Raw genomic sequence first — 17,991 nt, forward strand, 5'->3', positions numbered from 1 at the left:
CGGTCGTGGAAGGTGGCTCTTCTCGTCTTCTTTCACACTCCGGCAGCTCCCCCAACTCCTCCGGTGTGGTCACCCTTGGGCTAGATTTGAACCACAACAATTAGGTATCTGATTTGACCTAACTCTAATAAAGCAAGTTTTACCCAACCTGCAGCTGATCTGGGACATATATGGATAATAAAAAAAATCTGTCCTAAACTCGACTCAGATATATGTAGCTCTTCACAAAGCTCCTTCCTAAGGTAAAAAATAAAAAATAAAAATGATAGGCCGAACACTGAAAAATTCTGATACTCAAGTTATTAATAGAAAGCTTATATTGGGAGGGGCATGCAAAAAAGACAGGTAAAATGCTATATTCTTTTATTACTTTCGGCTAATAGAGTTACATAAATACAAATACAAGGTCGAATAATTAATACTCTTAAAGTGTTAACTTCTCTCTTGACTTAGACTAATAAATCTTTCATCTTTGTAGGCCTATTGGAGCTTCAAGACGATCAGACACTCTGCCTACTGCACTTTTTCATATTTATTCTAGTATAAATATTAGAATTGTATTCTATAACATAAAGCCTTCGATAATAAATCCAATGCATCTTTTTATCTTATTTTAATTGTAATCTACTAGTAGCTTATACCTTAGGAGTAGGCATAACTTAGCATTCTACCGTAGCCCAATGCTATATGCTTACTGAAGCCCAGCACTACATCCTTTATTCACCTTTGAATGACAGTGCGACGGTAACAAAAGTTTTAGAGTTTCAAGCCATCTAGACGTATGCCCCTTTCTAGCCTCCCTTCAATTCTTATCATTTCCTTTTCAACTGATCCCAATGCTAGTTGCACGCCCCTGTGCACACTAACTTCATGGCAGTTGAGACTTGATACCTTTTTTCATTGAACAATTGAGTTTTCTAGGATCTCGAGTTCCCTGGCTCTCACCAAGACTGGATAGAAAAAGCCCCAAGAGGAATTGTTGTGAGATTGGCAATATTAAAAAAGGGCATTTGTGGGCTTTAATGAAAAAAGGGAAACATTTTCATCTAGCAACGACAATTTTAGATTAACTCCACTCGGTAATCTGATGTAGGAGAGAAACCACCCTTTGGTGGTATTTATTTTACCTCCTCTCCTTCGTGCAGTAGATGTGTGACCCATCATTTAGTTTGCTCTCTCTCTCATCCTCTTTTTGTACCAAACATAATAATTTGATATGAGATTTATTTTTTCATACCAAATTACTCCCAACCAAACCAACCTTGAGAATACAATTCTTGTCAATTTTTGAGACGATCATTTTGATCTTAAGTTTTTCTTGCATGAGTTCACTTTACTAGTATATTTAAAGTTATTAAGAATTATTCATGCCATGTGCTTGAAAATAAATCTCCAAGGTTCAAACGCAAAACCTCTTTTCATTTCTAAAAAGAAAAACCACTAAGGTTTTTTTGGTTGGAGTATGTCGGGTTATATAATAATCTAACGATGTTTGGAAATCATTTATCCAGAAAAATGATTGCAAAGAAAAATAATTTTTACTATGTCTGGTTGGTAGAAAAATTACTTTCGAAAAAGAGTACTATATTTGGTTGGAGATAATCCTACATAGAAATATGGCCGAATTTTCAAATATGCCCATCAACATAAAATAATTTTTTTTGTAGCAGGATGGCATTGCCACCTCCTATTCAGTTTTTATATGATGACTAGAATCACATAGCCATCTGTATGATGCCATCTACATCTTTAATTTTTTTGCAAATGGTGATGCTTGATCTATTGGAGATGCAACTCATTGGACAAAGTCAAAGCTGCAGATGAGCATGCATGATGGTTGTGTCCATGCATCAACATCTGAATTAGATGGAAGTCCCTGGTCACACCCTGGGTAAAAGTGCAGAACAATCTATACGTAAGTAATAGCAACAAAATTATTTTTGTTTTGCAGCTTAATCCCAAGTGATTGCACAACCAATACAAGCAGAGTGCTCCACTTTCATGACTCTACAAATCCAAACATGAAAACCCATAAATCATAATTACTAAACCTTGTCCCAACTATCAGGATTTGCAAACAAAGGGTCAAAGCAATCTCAGGTTAAGGGTGTAACATATTGACTTTGGTTGCATGGCGGTTAATGTAATCTCAGGTTAAGCTTCAGAGTCAGTAGGGCTCTTATAGCAACAAACTAGACCTAAACCGACGTGAAATTTGGCCTTCCGAGGCCAAATTTAATCCAAATATAGAACGTGGAAGTTGAATCCAACAAGGATAAGGAATTACGGCAAATCAAGACTTCCAGGGAACATAACGGTTTACTAAAGATAAGCTAGTCCCCAAGACTTCCACCGGAGCGATTCCGGCAGTGATTACAACCTTTTCGAGCAAAAATGTGACCGTTAGCGCGCGGGTTCAAGTTTGCGAAAGAATCTCAATCACTGCCTCCCCGTGCCCCATATATACTTGAGACGTCAGTCGTTCCTCCTCACCTGATCCTTCTCCCTCTCTGGCTCAAACCCTCGTGCGATCTTTTGCTCCTCAATCCTCTGATCTTCGTCTGAGAATCTTGGGACTCCAAGAAAGGTTGCTGGGACGACAATGCTGCCGCCGGGCTACTTGTTCAGACCGACCGACGAGGTTCTCCTCATCGCCTACCTCAAGAACAAGCTACTTCAATGGCCTCTTCCCTGCGACGTTATCGTGGAGGGTGACGTCTATGGAAGCCGCCCCCAGGACCTGGCCTGTAATTTTCTTGCGATTCCCCATTGTCTTCTTTCTTGATTTAGGGTTTCTAATCCTTTTTTTGGGTTTTCTTGGTTTCTTTCAGTAGAATATCCCATGGCAAACAAGGACTATGAGTGGTTCTTCTTCACGTCTAACCCTCGGAAGCATTCCGGCGCAAGCGAAACCAGTCGTGCATCTCGGCGCGCAGGCCTGGGACGATGGAAGGCCACGAAAGGCATCAAGAAAGTGCTCGATTCCAAGAATAACACCATTGGGTCGAAGCAGAGTTTCTGTTACATGGAACAGAACTGGGACGGTGGCGAAGACAAAAGTATCTGGTTGATGGAGGAGTTCTCTATGCAAAACCTTGAAGGGAGAGGTAGTGCTGGTGTGATAAGGGACACAAACAAGGTGCATATCATCCTAAATATAACTCTCAATGTTCTTGTTTCTGTATCTTTCTTGATTGTAGGAATGGATGTTCTAACGTTGCATCTTTGGTCCTTTCCTTGCAGCTGGATGACTGGGTCATCTGCAAGATTTACTTGACTCCAAAAGCTCGCAAGGCTCACGATGATTTGAAACAATTTGATAGTGCTACATTGGAACCCGCTGCCAAAAGAAGAAGGATAGAGGTGCCGTACTCTTCTCCATCTTTTCTTCTTCTTCGTCGTCTTCTTCTCCTATTAGACTTTTTGTCTGTCTCCTTTGCTCTTATCTGATACCGGTCAACATACAAGAAAAATCAATAAACATAATTAACAGACGGTGAATTCTCAAACTTCTTGATCAGACAATGCAAAACATAACTCTGACATATGGATAGGGCGTGCCTATAAAATCTTTAATAAATCCTATAACGATACGGAAAATAACATATTATAAGAATCCTCTTATCGTATGCCAGCCATTGGATATGAAAAATCCACAAATACAATTACTGAATCTTGTCCCAGTAGTTATCTGGATTAATTTGCAAACACGACATACCTGGCAGATGAAATTGTGCTGTAACAACTTTTTTCCGATTTTGCTGTGTCTCCTTTGCTGACTCCTTCTTATTTGATATTCTGATACCACAGCCAGAATACACGATGGTGCCACCTGGATTTATTTTCCAGCCAACGGATGCGGAGCTCTTGGATTTCTTCCTCAAGGAGAAGCTCCTCCATCAGCCACTTCCATGTGACATAATCAAAGAAGCCGATGTCTATGGAAACCACCCCAACAACCTTACTGGTAAACAAATTATATATATATATATATATATCAACACCATAATCTCTTCTTTTTCTTATTCTCTATCTATATTTGTTGTAATTAAGGTTCCTAACTCGTCATCCTTTTCTTGGGTTCCTTTCTTCAGCTCAAATGGCCATGGCAAATGGAAACTCGGAGTGGTTCTTCTTCACCTGGACCACTCGAAAGCATCCTAACGCAGAAGCCAGCACAAGGGCATCTCGGGTTGCAGGCCAAGGTCGATGGAAATCTGCCCAATCGGTGAAGCCGGTGCTCAACAGCGAGGGCCAGGTCATTGGCTCCAAACAAAACTTCAGCTATATGGAACGCACCCTCTTGGGCAAGGAGGAAAAGAGCATCTGGTTGATGGAAGAGTACTCCATCCAGAACCTTAGAAGATGTGGTGGTGCAGCTATGACGATGGACCGAAATAAGGTATTTGCCATGATTCCATAAATATCACACATCTCTTGTTAATAGTTGAGTTGCTAATGAAATATCTTTCATTATTATATTAACTCTGTGTCTCTCATCCTCTATGGCAGCTGGATGACTGGGTTGTTTGCAAAATTTATCTGAGGCCGAGTGCTCGCAAAGAATTGTGTGCTACAGAAGTTCCTACAATGGAAAGCAGAGAGCTGGAGGTGCAAGAAATATGGTATCAACCTTTTGTAGTACCAATCGAGGATAGCATGATTTCTCAGCCAGCTGGCCATACCCTCCTGCAGATCACTGAAGGATTGGACCAAGAGGTGGAGTTCTGTTCTTGTAAGTCGCATGATAGCTCACTACAATATCCATCTCTTGATGAGCTACAAAAGAATTTTGAATCACCACCGGCTGATAAGATCCTCCAACAATTCGCTGATGCGCTCGATAAAAACTCTAATGCTTTGCAATTGCCGACTTCTGATGAGCTAAAAAAGATTTATCTGAGGCCGAGTGCTCGCAAAGAATTATGTGGTACAGAAGTTTCTACAATGAAAAACAGAGAGCTGGAGGTGCAAGAAATATGGTATCAACCTTTTGTATTACCAATCCAGCAGATCATTGAAGGATTGGACCAAGAGGTGGAGTTTTGTTCCTGTAAGTCACATGATAGCTTACTACAGTATCCATTTCCTGATGAGCTACAAGAGAATTTTAAATCACTACCAGCTGATAAGATCCTCCAACAATTCGCTGATGCGCCTGATACAAACTCTGATATTCTGCAATTGCCGACTCTTGATGAGCTAGAAAAGATTTTTGAATCACCACTAGCTGATGAGATTCTCCAACAATTCGCTGATGCACCCGATGAAGGCGTTGGTGTTGAGCAACATGACATGATGAGCTTTTCTCCACCTTGTTCTACATAGGTTATGATTTTTTATATCATGAAATATATTTATGATTATTTTGTAGTTGAAAATATTGCCTATTTACGTTGAGTTTGTAATTATTTTTTCCAAGTTTTACATGGCAAGAAATAAACAAATTATGCACTTCACAACCAATATTAAGCATTGCATTGGCAACTAACATAACACAAACCATATTTTATATCCAATCCAGTTACTAGTGCAATCAAGGATGCTAGTGCACCTGGACCTAAAACTAGAGCACGTTGTGGATAGTTGGCCATGCTGAGAATATTCAAGCTAGCCCCCAAAAACAGAATACGAGGCATGTTGGCTCAGCTCAGGCCGAATCACATCTTTGCAAGCTCATAAGTATTCAAGAAATGAAGCTGAGACCAATTGGAAATGATTTTGTCCCTGTCCATTTTAGTTTAATTTGAATAGTTCATTTATGTCAGTCAAAGTAAATCAAGTATCAATGTGAATGCCCACCTGCGACATTAATGTTTCATGTTGCATGCATCTGCCATTCTAATTTGAGTAATGCATCTGCCATGCAAGAAGTTCCTCCTGCCAGCGTGCAGGGGCAGATTGATGCAACCTAGTAGAATTGATGTAAAACAAAGATTAGTTCAATCGCAACACGCCAGCATCACATAGACCCGACAAGCTTGCTGGGTGACTAACCATCAGGAATCATTTAAAGGTAACTAAACATCAAACTGCAGAAAATGTTCAATAGATTCAAGTTATGAACTGCTTATAACAAGGTAAAAGAATTGCGAACAACGAGACAATAAAGAGATTGGTCTTCAATGAGTGCATTCAGCTTGCTTTTAAGGAGAGTTCATATCAAACAAGGGGCCATGAAAAAACAGCCGAATGTAAGGTTTAAAAACAAATCAAGAAAAGGAAAAAAAAAAAACAACGGTACAAGGAGATAGCATAAACAATGAAAATCCTTAAAAATCATCCTTTTCAAATGCTGAGATCCAATATGTGCACATAATCCACACTTATTCTCATTCTCTGACAGGATTTCAAATATTTTTGCTTTATTTTCAACATTTGAACATTTTTTAGCACAATAACTAGTGAAACATGTTAAAAGATTCAGTATCCTTGAGAATCTAGCTTGCATAATATCGGCATAGGAACAAAATGACAAGGAGAAGCATTTTCCACTAGGAACAGATTAAGTCCTAAGACATCTTCTTGTAAAATTACAGTTCATCCATACAACATTAAATGAGTCGTGTTGTAACATTATTCTGAAGCAAGCACCCTGCGAAAGTTCCTCCTGAACTTGTTTAAGTGCAGCACCACCCATGACGGTGAATTTAGATGGAAACTCGTAATATACCTTGATTTTTGTCATCTCTTAATATACATTGCCCTGAAGTACCAATTCTTTGTTACCTATAGAACAAGACAAAATCATTATATTATTTTCTGTGTCATATGATTTTCTTCATTCAAGGAATGCAAAGTTTAACTAACCATACCTTTTGGAACCAACTCTACATCAGTCACAGTTAAATCAATTCCTCGTCACATCCAGGATCACCTCACTGCACAAACACACCCCCAAAAAGTAGCAAAGAAATGGTTACAATGACATCATTGTGAAGCACGCACAATGTGAAAATTTCAACTAAGGATTGTTTACAATATAGCTCATTGACACACCTAATTAAATTACACATTCCATCCATACAACATTAAACAAAACAAAGATATAATGCTGGAGTGAAGCACATCCCATGAAAAATTCTTTGTGAGCTTGCTTACAGTGTAGCACCATGGAAACTAGTACTGTAAATCTTTTTCACAAACTTCCATCTACTCACTCTGCAACAACCCGACTGCCCGCCCCCAGCCCCAGCCCCCATGGAAAAAAAGGAAAGTCTCCATAAAAATCTTTGCATCCATAGTGCTTTAATTATAGCATTAAAGTCCTGCTTTCCTACAATGTAATAGTTTCTGACCTTGTTTTCTTTAAAGGTTCACTCTCATCCAACATCCACATCTCCACTAAACAGGCTTGTATAAATGCTTAGCTCCCAACTATTTTGACCACACATTTCCAATCTCATTGTCACCCATAACTTTAAAAAACAATAAGCTTTATCCTATTTATTAATGGTACACCATTCATACAAATTCCAGCACATCTTCACGACTTCTCACTCCTTTCTTCTCACTTTCAGGAATCTAGACACCCGTCAGTTTATCACTATTGCACTCCTCATAAGGACTTCATTATACTTCACCATAGCAACAAATTAGTTCTACACCACTTCATTCTCTAGAAGTCTAGAATGTTGTCTCAATGATATCCTTAATCACAAGGGCCAGGAAGCATCCCTAGATGATTGATATGGAACTCTACAGGGGATATGATTTCAATTTATGGGTGGATCCCATCAAACTACCCTGATAAGATAAGGCTCCAAAACACCCAATAGTCCATTGGTGAATACCCCCTAGAATTAGCAAAGGGGAAAAAAAGAAGCAGAATATTATTAAATTTTATTAATTGATCAGTCAAACATATTTTACTTGAATGTGGGCATAACCCAATACACAACAACATTTAATGTAGTAGATCTGAAGTATGCGTGGAAAAAAACAAGGGCTGAAATCCAACCCTTGCCTGGAAACACCACAAATAATATCACCAGTGCAATCTCACCACAATTACTGAAACTTGTTCCCTCATTGACACTCTTAATGTTATTGCTATTATATGACTATTATATGTTTTTTCCTTTTCTATTTAAGACATTGGCAGATTCCTTTTCTTCTCTATGCATCTTTTTATTCATCGCATTTCTTAAAAAAAAAAGGCACCCTAGCGCACAAGGCTCCTAATATTGCAGGGTATGGGTGTGCAAAGAGGCTGTTTCCATTTTTCGAACCCATAAACCCAGATTAGTTTGGAGCAACCTTAACATTGCTCTAAGGCCCAACCCCAATATCATTCCTAAATAATGTAATTTAAGATCCATGCCACCAGGCTCAATATTGTCTCCGTCTAATCAAACTAGACCAAGCAGTGGAGATGCCACTATCCAGTAGATCACAAATTGAATTCCATATAATTGAAGCAGTCTTGTGCATCGTCTTTGGATGAATTGCTACAAAATAATCACATTTTCATGAAGTCTTCATCTTTAATAAAATTTAAAGTATGCTCTTAATGGACTTTAGCAACCAGCATCTTTTTTTCCTGAGAGAAACGAATCCATAGGTTCCCCTCCAATACGGCAAATCTCATTTCATTAAAATAATGAATGAAAAAGGTGAGATCAGATACTTACCCTTTCAATCTTTCACAATTTAAGCCACTTTGGTTTAGCCGGCTTCTTCTCAGGTGGCTGAGGATCAGGTACAGCAGGGGACGTCCCCACTGCTGGAGGTTCTGGTTCAGAAGTGACAGGATCCGCCTTTTCAGAAGTAAAATCCAATCCATTCAAAGACAATATATCATCACGAAGGTAAGGCCCTGTCTTTGCAACTGCACTATTAGACTCTTTATCTGCCATAACAACACATGGCAAATTATCTGATGAACATTTGATGACTATGCATAAGATTCATGGGAAGTACTATATGAAATAAATTATAAAAAGGCAGCAAGATCCTGTCTTAACTTCATAATTACCATTAAAACTGGTATTACTTAAAAATGTGGATATCTAGTTAAAAGAAATGCTCTACGAAGTGTAATAATAGGTCAAATTTATTGATCTTTTTATCTTAGTTGGAGGTAATAAAATTAAGAGTAACAGCAACAACATGAAGCTTTTTATAATTATAATCAGATAAGCTAGTAGAACAAGAAGCATGGTGCCAAGTCAACAACCCAAAACATCATCTAGTTTGGACTTTTTATAGTTAAATGTTAAATAGCCTATTTCGGACAAAGAAGCTAAATATATCTTACATGGGTAAGTGTGATCAAACTGGTAATTACAATCACCTACAAATTTGTATGATTATCAGATTTTAAGGAATTAACGAATGCTATCATCATCTGGTTTGGACTTTCTATAGTTAAATGTTAAGCCTAAGACAAAGAAACTACACATATATTACATGGGTAAGTGTGATCATATGGGTAATTAAAATCACCTACAAAATTTGCATGATTATCAGATTTTGATGCTATCTTAGGAATTCGGGAATAAGGGTAAGCCCTAGTGTAATGGTAAGGTTGCTCCATTGTAACCTGGAAGTCCCGAGTTTGAAACACAGAAATAGCCTCTCTATATGCAGAGGTAAGGCTGCATAAATTTGACCCTCTCCAGACCCCACAATGGCAAGAGCCTTGTGCACTAGGCCGCCCTTTTATCTTGGAATTTTGGAATAAAGTGACAAACATAGAGGTAGGTAATGCAAATAGCTACTAGAGTTAAATGCTTGAAACAATAAGAGTTTCCGATTATTGAAAGAGAGAGAGCGAGTTTATTCTTTACAAGGATATACTTATAGAAGATTTGACTAACTTGAACCTATATTTTTTGACTATAAAACAAGACATTGAATATAACATATGAAGAAAAGGAGCTTATTTGCACACACAAACCACATACTATTCTAATATGACCAAAGTTCCTTGAATAATACACTACACATTATCACAAGTACATCATAGTGCAAGGCTATAAGCTAAGCAGCTTCCCGAACTATGGCAGGGGTTCAGGTGCTCACAGACCAGTCTGAGGCCACCCAGCTACACCTGCTACACCCAAAGCCTAGTCTCATATATGTAAACAGGAAACCACTTATGCAACAAAGTTTGACAAAATTGGTTGCACTAAAACATAATGGACTGTTGATAATTGATTCACCATTTAAGTAAAAAGAGTAAACCTTTTGGCAGGTCAAAAGAAAAGTAAACTATAGCTCCAGGAGCAAAGCCAGCTGAATAGAAATCCTTTGAAGTGTCTTTGATTCGCTCCTTTGGAGGAGTGGTATCTGCAGAGAGACAAATACAGTGATTTTATGCATGCATAGACATGAATAGTCATTTAATTATCTATGTGAACATGTAAGCATAACCCAACTAGAAGATAAAAATGATCGGATTTCTCTGATTCCAAGTTATTCATGCAGACATCCATTACAATCAATAATTTTTCAAACATAAAATGCATAATTTAAATCATAGTTGAACCACAAATATAACATGACAACTCAGAGACAATCATTTAAAAGTACATCACTATCTATCTTCAAGTTTTGATAAAGTTGTTAACAAGGCTAGCAATCTTGGTACCAGACCTTATACCAGTACCAGCTTGGTACAGAATCAGTGCGCTTGGTATGGGGATTGGTTCAACATACCAGTATGGTAATGGGCTTGTCTTGGCCGGTTCAAGCTATTCATGCATTAGGGATAACCTCCTCTGAGCCCGGCCAACTAACAGTTATAAATCAACAGCCTTTCTAAAATTTTGGTGGCTGTCAACCAAATTGATTTGAACAATGAGCAGGTAAAGAGTACAGAAAAGGAGAAGATGGAAAAGGATTATAAAGAAAGTATAGCTAATTGTGGAGGGGAAAAAATAATTTTTTGTGAAAACAAAGATCTAAGATGATATGCTAAAAAATGTACATAAGACAATTAGTTCTTTATTTAGCATGATAAATGGAAGGAGGATAAGCAGCTACATTAAGAAGTTGGTGGTAGTGGGTATGAAAGTTGATAAAAAGAAAAAGATTTTTCTTTATATTAGTTATTCATGTATCTAGCTTTTCGTAATAGTTGTCAAAGACAAGAACGTAGAACCTGAGAATTTACATTTTAGGTGAATGACTAAAAATGCTTTAGAGGAACTAGAAAATGTATCTTACAAAAAGCAAGTGAATGATTCTGCATGTTTAAAAGGAAAATGAAAAAGATTCAGTAAACCTACTAGACTAACTTCACATTGAAGCTCGTATTGATATTGCTCAACAATCTTTAGTAAGTCATCAACGAATAATCAAAAGTAACAAAAGTTCATGAGGAGGATTCAGTATATTATAAAGAATAACTCGGCATTAATTTTTGAGAAAGAGGCAAAAAAACAGCCATATGGCCCACCATGCGGGCTTCGTTTCAAATTAAGGATTTTAGTTCCTTTATTTTTTTCAATGGATAAATATGAAAAAATCTTATTACATCATATACTTGCAAAGTTCAGTATCTATTTCAAGGGTAATAACCTAAAATTTTATAAATACAAATGAATTTCACTTCAATATGAAAGAGTATTAAAATATCATAAAGAAAATTTTAGTGATTATTCACGAATGAGGAAAAAAAATATACTGACATTGAATATGTCTTCATACAATGACAAATTGTTTTACATTTGTTTATCTATGTAACTAAATCAGATAGTGCTTACATAAATAGAATGGCAGGTCTGGTCGAGCAACAACTTTCATGAGAAGATGCATCAAGCTTTCAATTTTCTCCGATGGCTGAAACTTTGCCTCAAGAATGTAATTATCAGGGAAGCGAACCCTAATTACAGCCTACACAAACATAAATAGAAAGAAAATTAATTTGAAAAATCATAAATTACACATTGGCAAACCAAGTCCACCATCTAGAAGGAAATCTGCCAAATGGTCCAAATTTGCAAATCTGCCTTGCCATTAGCATATGATCTATTTAGTTAATTAACATGGTCTAAAACATAATTATTGGTGCAACATGACTTCTATACAATCCACATCACTAGATAAGTGGGGAAAAAACTATTTAACCAAATTGGTTGTGGTCAGTCCAGCACGAAGAGCTAGCTTTCCAGACTGCTATCCCCTAGATGTTGAACCAACTCGAATCAGTTGTAGGCTAGGCTTAGCTGCTCCAGCAATAGGTGTGCTCAAATGCAGACCTCATCACTGACCCCACAGTGCCTTGTGGCTAAGATCCATCTCCTGGAGCACCAACACCACCACCACCACCAAGACATAGCCCTCCAAATGATTGCTCTACCAAGATCTTCACCATTTATGCTGGCAATTTTTCAACCAAGAGCCCATCAGAGAGGTTCTCATCACTAGCACTGAAGAAGTAGAGATTTCGGAAGGGTCCTAGACCTAAGATCTTGCTAGTGAGGTTGTTCAATTGGAGCTCCGACCACTGGAGCAAGGAACGCTGTGGAGCATGGTGAGCTCAGGTCGAAGAGGAAGTTGTTATAGAGTTCCTTGAGGGCAGAGGCAAAGGGCAAGGATGGGGATCTCATTGGAGGAGGCATCGTGAGAGAGGATGATGATGGAGACATGGGCGAGACCGGTAGGGAATGGTCGGGGGTGCAAGGCCGGCAAGGCAGTTGCTGGCAAGGTTGAGGGACTCAACGAAAGAGAGGGCCCGAACTGAGGGAGAAAGGGAGTCGGAGTAGCCAGCCAAGTCAAAATCAAGCTCAATCACACAAAGGAGGCCCCCAATGTTGCAAGTGTCGATTGAAGGCTGCTAATGTTGAAGGTGTCATAGTGGAGTCTGCAAGTAAAGCGGGGGCCAAAGGCGGCATCATATTTTCTTATAGCCTATATTGACATCATTAGTAGGGGAAAAACTCTCTAATTATTGAAGGGTAAAATAGTCAAATAGCCACTTACCATTAAGTTTCGAACCATCATTGCATTGAAGTTAAGTAGAACTGCACACAAGTTAACTAGAAGTGCAAATTTGCATGTTTTTCGTCATTTTGTGATATAAATGGAATTTCGAGTTTTCAAGCAACAAACATGCAAATAAGCATTTTTGAGAGGATATATAGAAAAGATACACTTACAAATAGTGGAAAACTTTTCTTGTAAAAAAATTTCTAAAAAGCACAATTTATACGCCTCCATCATTATCAAGTGGAACAAACATATTAGCCCTAGTGATGTCACTTATTTCAATAATCCCCATCTCATAAAATTAATCTACAGAGAGTTGTTTGTTACTGCCATCTAGAAATAGCAAAACTCGATTCTGATGCATTTTTATATGAATCGCAACAAATTTCAAGTTCACATGAGGCATACGAAGGCTGTATGCAAACCTAGTAATTGATTTAGATAGCTTTGCTCCATGCTTCAAAATCATTCAGAAGTCCCGAAGGCATGTAGAGTGGGGGTGATTGTTGCGGTATCTATTGATGCTAAAGACATTGATCTTCCATTCAAAACACTTCCTCTTTAATTGTTCTCCATCTCAAATTATGTTTCTGACAATCTACAATGAGTATGAAGATAGAAAATAAGTAGCTTCATAAATATAAGACATATTCAAGACTTTTGATTCAAATGAATCTTCCTCAGAGTTCACAACTGTTCTGTGATCGTATTCTTAAAATTCATTCTCCTTTTGTTGTTATGTTCTATTAAATCAGTCATCTGTTTCACTTCTCCAATAAGTAGGATTGAGCAACTTCACTAAAAATATTCACCTGGCATTGGCTCCAAAGGTCCCTTTGTTCATTTTCATCCTCATACCGAGCAATTAAAGTTGTTATATAAACTTGATATTCCATATCGAATACTTCAGTCCACCAGCACTTTTCTTAACAAGACTCATTATTCAAGGGCTAAACATCTGAAATCATCTTGAATACAAAGTCTCGATTTCCAGTGCATGATTATGTTGACGAGGATGCCATTTATAAAGCTAGCCCTTTTTATTAATAAGGGTGTATTTATGTTTTAAGAGATACAAAATCCTGGGAAACAAAAGGCACATGCAGAAATGAGCTGGAGAAGCAATATAAATTTCAGGAAAATATGACAAAAGTTAGGCAGTATAAGCTAGTGTTAATTGACAAAGAAAGAAAGAAGAAATATAATTGGGATACTCATCTTTTACAAGTCCTTGTATGGACAAGTACCTTAGTGATCCTTGCCCTGCGGGCTGCTGCCTCTGCTTCCCGCATTTTACGGGTCTTTAGAATTTGGGATTGGGCTGTTCAAAGTTTTTTTTACCATGAACACCATATATTGAAGATGGTAGAACTAAATGAGCAAAAACAAAATTGATTTCCAATATGCAAGCAGTACAGAGATAGTGCTAAAGAGTCCTAAGAAAAATTATGGATTGTAGCATCATGTTCTAATCCATAAAGACAAGCCAAATTCAGTAGATTATGAAAACTTCAAAACTACTGCTTAGAGTAGAAATCTAGCGCCAAATTACAGCCAAAGTAACCTTTCAGTGTCAACATTACCTCGTATTCTGTCTGACATGATTCGATAATAATCTTCAGGAGTAAGATCATAGAAATGGTCCGGTTCCTCTGCACAGGCAATCAACAGTTAATATCATGCACACAATGTAAAGGTGCAATTCTTAAAATTGTTAATAATATGATATCCCTTATAATAAAATGAAAAACAGTTGAAAACATATTCCCACAGACATGATGCAAAAACAATTCACCGGCTCCAAAATGCACAAGATAGTTTTGATTCTTTCAAATCAGATATGACTCTATCTGGGGAAAAACTGGAACAAACACTATACAAGGTTTGAATATGATACTAAAAAAGGTAGATACCACTTGAAGAAGCAGATATTTCTTTCGATGCTGCAGAATTTGCTGAGTTTGTGAATATGCGTATCTCATGACCAAGTTCTTCTGCCACAGCCAAAAGTTTGGCCTGAAAGCAATCCCCAATAGGAAGTTACAATCATTAGATATTCTCAAAGAATCAAGGAACCATGAGTAATTACACCAATGCACAGACATCACAATAAACATTCAAAATATAAATGCAAATCTGACAGAGGTTTACCAATGAAAGTTAAAAGTGACATAAGATGCCCTGTTTGCATTTGAGAATTATCAAATTAACACTCCTAAGAGCAACACACGGTTTAAAACTTCTGAGTCACGTGGAGGCTCAAATGTATATGGAAGTAAAAAAAATGATTTTATTGACTGGGCAAGAAAAACTGGACGGGGCCAAACATGCCACCAAGAAAATGAACAGAGATCCTTGCTTGCATCCACCAAGATATCATCAAGTTCTCTATGCAGGGGTTATTTGTTATCATAAACTAGCAGCAGCAGCAGACTATGGGCTCAATTTGATTGCTCAGCCCACCTTCCTTCTAACATGAATATCTCAGCCAGAAACTAAGTTAAAATCAAATAATGTCTATCCAGAAAGTAAGCAAAAATACCCTAAAGATTCCCATCAATCTGTCGATTCTTCTAGATTTTAGCAGCAGCACAACCGTAGCTCGTTTCTCTACCCTATAACTCATAAATACAAGTGAAGAACGCGTGATTTCAAAGCCAAACTCAGAAAAACGTCGAAGTAGAATCTAGAAAACAAATAGATCGATCTCAAGGTTCAAGAAAGAACGATTGATTCGAGAGAGATGAAGAAGGGGAGAGAAGACCTTGGCTTGCTCTGCCTCCATGGATCGATCTCAGGAGATTCTTCTCGGTTAAAGGGGATCGAAGGTCCGGGGGTTCCCTGGTTTAAAAGAAGTAGAATGGTTTCTTGGCATAATCCGCGACGGCACGAGACTTAAAGTAATGATAAAAACCAGGGGAGCCCTCATAGTTTCAGGGATGCTTTCCAACAAAGTTACGGGTCACGGGCCAGGCTGAGGTCGGCATCCATACTCAAGTTATAGGGATGATAGATCCAAACCCGGATCTAAACCAAATTAAAATTCTATTCCCATTTTTAACACTTAAATATATATATATATATTTTGTAAATATGATTTGTTACATATTTTATTTTTTTGAAAACCATTATTTGTATACATGCATCCTTCAAATCTCTCTTGTTTTGCATGAACACCCTTGTTTTGGTCAATGCTTAAAGCCATCTTTATGACCATCACATGCCCATGGCCGCCATGTTACTGAATATTGATGCCATCGACTCAACAATCCGGTCTTCATACGCTTCTGATGAAGATGTGTTGATGGGTGCCAATAGTGCTTAACATTTTTCCATAGTGAGGAAGAAAAAGGAAAGAATGGATTTTGGAGAAGAGAAAAGAAAAGAGAAGAGATGTTGGAAGAAAGAGGAAGAACTAGGGCTTGGATAACTACTGCTAGTCCAGCTAACAAGCACCGAGCAATGCCATCCATTTGGTACCAAATTGGCATGAAAATAGGCCCAAATGATGAGCTCAAAACCATTTTCTCAATTTTTTTCCTTTTTTCGTTGTCTTAAAAAATATAACTCTAATATAACCTCATTAAGCTTGGTAACTAAGATTCAACAAGGCCTAAGATGTTGTTATTTACCAAATTTGATCCTAAAAGGCTCAATTCCAAGGTTGGAAATGGGGAAGCAATGGAGAGGAACGATAAAGGTGGCTCGACTATAGCTTAAAGCTCCAAGGTGTCCTCAGAGGTATGATGACATCTTCGAGATCAATGATAATTAATTACACGAGAAACTTGATGTGCGTAAGCCACTTTCAAACTAGAGCCCTATACTGAAGGGTAGGGAAGGGGGTGTGTGTGTGTGTGTGTGTGTGTGTGTGTGAGAGAGAGAGAGAGAGAGAGAGAGAGAGAGAGAGAGGTATATTATTCTCTATGATCATTAGACTCTCAAACCTTATAATGGCTCATAGTCCGATCACAATAAGGATTGCCAAATAGATTGCTAACTTTAAGTCTATCTTCCTTCGGGGGTGTATGGAGCCAAGCGACCTACTTGGACAACAATAAAGAAGGATTAATTTATATCGTTTGTTGATTAGGTTTAACAAGATAAGATCTAAAACATGTTTTTTGCTAATTTGCTCTTACTTTGCACTACCGTAATATTTCAAAACATATAGTTTGACTAAACTTATGCAAAAGTTATCAGTCACACTTTGGGGCAAATTGACTGAGGATTTTAATAAAAATATTATTTATAAGAAGAAAAAATTTAGTTATAATCATTTTTGTTAGCATGATCATTAACACATATAGATGCAATTTTCTTCTATTATTTCCAAAAAAATTATTTATCCTACATATTTACTTTCTTACAAAATGCAATCTTTTTAAAAAATTTAGGGAAACCATGTTTATCTATATCCTCTACATCAAAGTATTATATGGACGTACAAATTCGAGAAATTGTTGAGTACCCAGACAGGTCACTGTTCAAAATATTTGTTAATCAAATTCAGCTGATAATGACATTATATATTATCATCCGAGCATACACACAAATTAATGCACAATCTGCAAACATCGATGAGTTCGATTACATTTACAGTATAGGAACAATAAATTATTCTGGATCCTTAGCAAGAAGCAACCACCAATAGAAAAAAAAATTAAAGATTTGCTGAAATTAAATCCGAATGAATTTCATGTATGATAAAAAAAATAAATATGGTTTTCATCATTATTCTCTAGCATCATCTTTCTTGCTATTACAATAGTGATTAATATTTTGAATATCAGGTAATTTGATTTCAGTGTTATCGTGTTGTAACAATAACTTTCTAAAAAAACGTGCATTTTAAAGAACATTTTTCATAGGAGATAAAATTTATGTGTAAAGCAACTTTAAAAGCTATAGCCATTGAAGTGCAGCGAAAATTAATAGTGATAATTTTTGGTGTAGCTAATGCGGGAAAAATGATTAGCCTCTAATGCCATGGTAAAATTATAGCATTTTATCTTCTTTGCCTCTTTTTTGTCAAAAAAAATTATACTCATGGTA

At 37.3% G+C, this 17,991-nt stretch overlaps 2 protein-coding genes across 9 annotated transcripts; one reads left to right on the plus strand and one right to left on the minus strand.

The window, feature by feature from the left end:
* The first annotated feature begins 1,953 nt into the window (after nucleotides 1-1,953).
* On the plus strand, nucleotides 1,954-3,443 carry LOC120108557 (NAC domain-containing protein 30-like). The gene is made up of 2 exons (XM_039122194.1): nucleotides 1,954-2,747; nucleotides 2,832-3,443. Exons 1-2 carry the CDS (start codon nucleotides 2,603-2,605, stop codon nucleotides 3,275-3,277), a joined length of 591 nt encoding a protein of 196 aa, XP_038978122.1. The 5' UTR covers nucleotides 1,954-2,602; the 3' UTR covers nucleotides 3,278-3,443.
* Nucleotides 3,444-6,310: 2,867 nt separating this feature from the next.
* On the minus strand, nucleotides 6,311-15,919 carry LOC120108556 (plant UBX domain-containing protein 1-like). 8 transcript variants are annotated; one of them, XR_005509852.1, is made up of 10 exons: nucleotides 15,701-15,918; nucleotides 15,479-15,551; nucleotides 14,850-14,952; nucleotides 14,520-14,588; nucleotides 14,184-14,257; nucleotides 11,712-11,841; nucleotides 10,189-10,293; nucleotides 8,634-8,851; nucleotides 6,816-6,881; nucleotides 6,311-6,729 (listed from the first exon to the last, which is right to left on the minus strand). XR_005509852.1 is itself a non-coding variant. In XM_039122192.1 (8 exons), exons 1-7 carry the CDS (start codon nucleotides 15,719-15,721, stop codon nucleotides 8,646-8,648), a joined length of 708 nt encoding a protein of 235 aa, XP_038978120.1. In that variant the 5' UTR covers nucleotides 15,722-15,918; the 3' UTR covers nucleotides 6,813-6,881; nucleotides 8,634-8,645. The 8 variants fall into 8 exon arrangements, 2 of the variants coding, with proteins under 2 accessions (XP_038978120.1, XP_038978121.1); XR_005509853.1 differs by lacking the exon at nucleotides 15,479-15,551 and having other exon boundaries at nucleotides 8,634-8,818; XR_005509851.1 differs by lacking the exon at nucleotides 15,479-15,551 and having other exon boundaries at nucleotides 15,701-15,917.
* Nucleotides 15,920-17,991: the final 2,072 nt, after the last annotated feature.

Source organism: Phoenix dactylifera, unplaced genomic scaffold (genome assembly GCF_009389715.1).
Source record: "Phoenix dactylifera cultivar Barhee BC4 unplaced genomic scaffold, palm_55x_up_171113_PBpolish2nd_filt_p 001392F, whole genome shotgun sequence".
Lineage (NCBI taxonomy): Eukaryota > Viridiplantae > Streptophyta > Magnoliopsida > Arecales > Arecaceae > Phoenix > Phoenix dactylifera.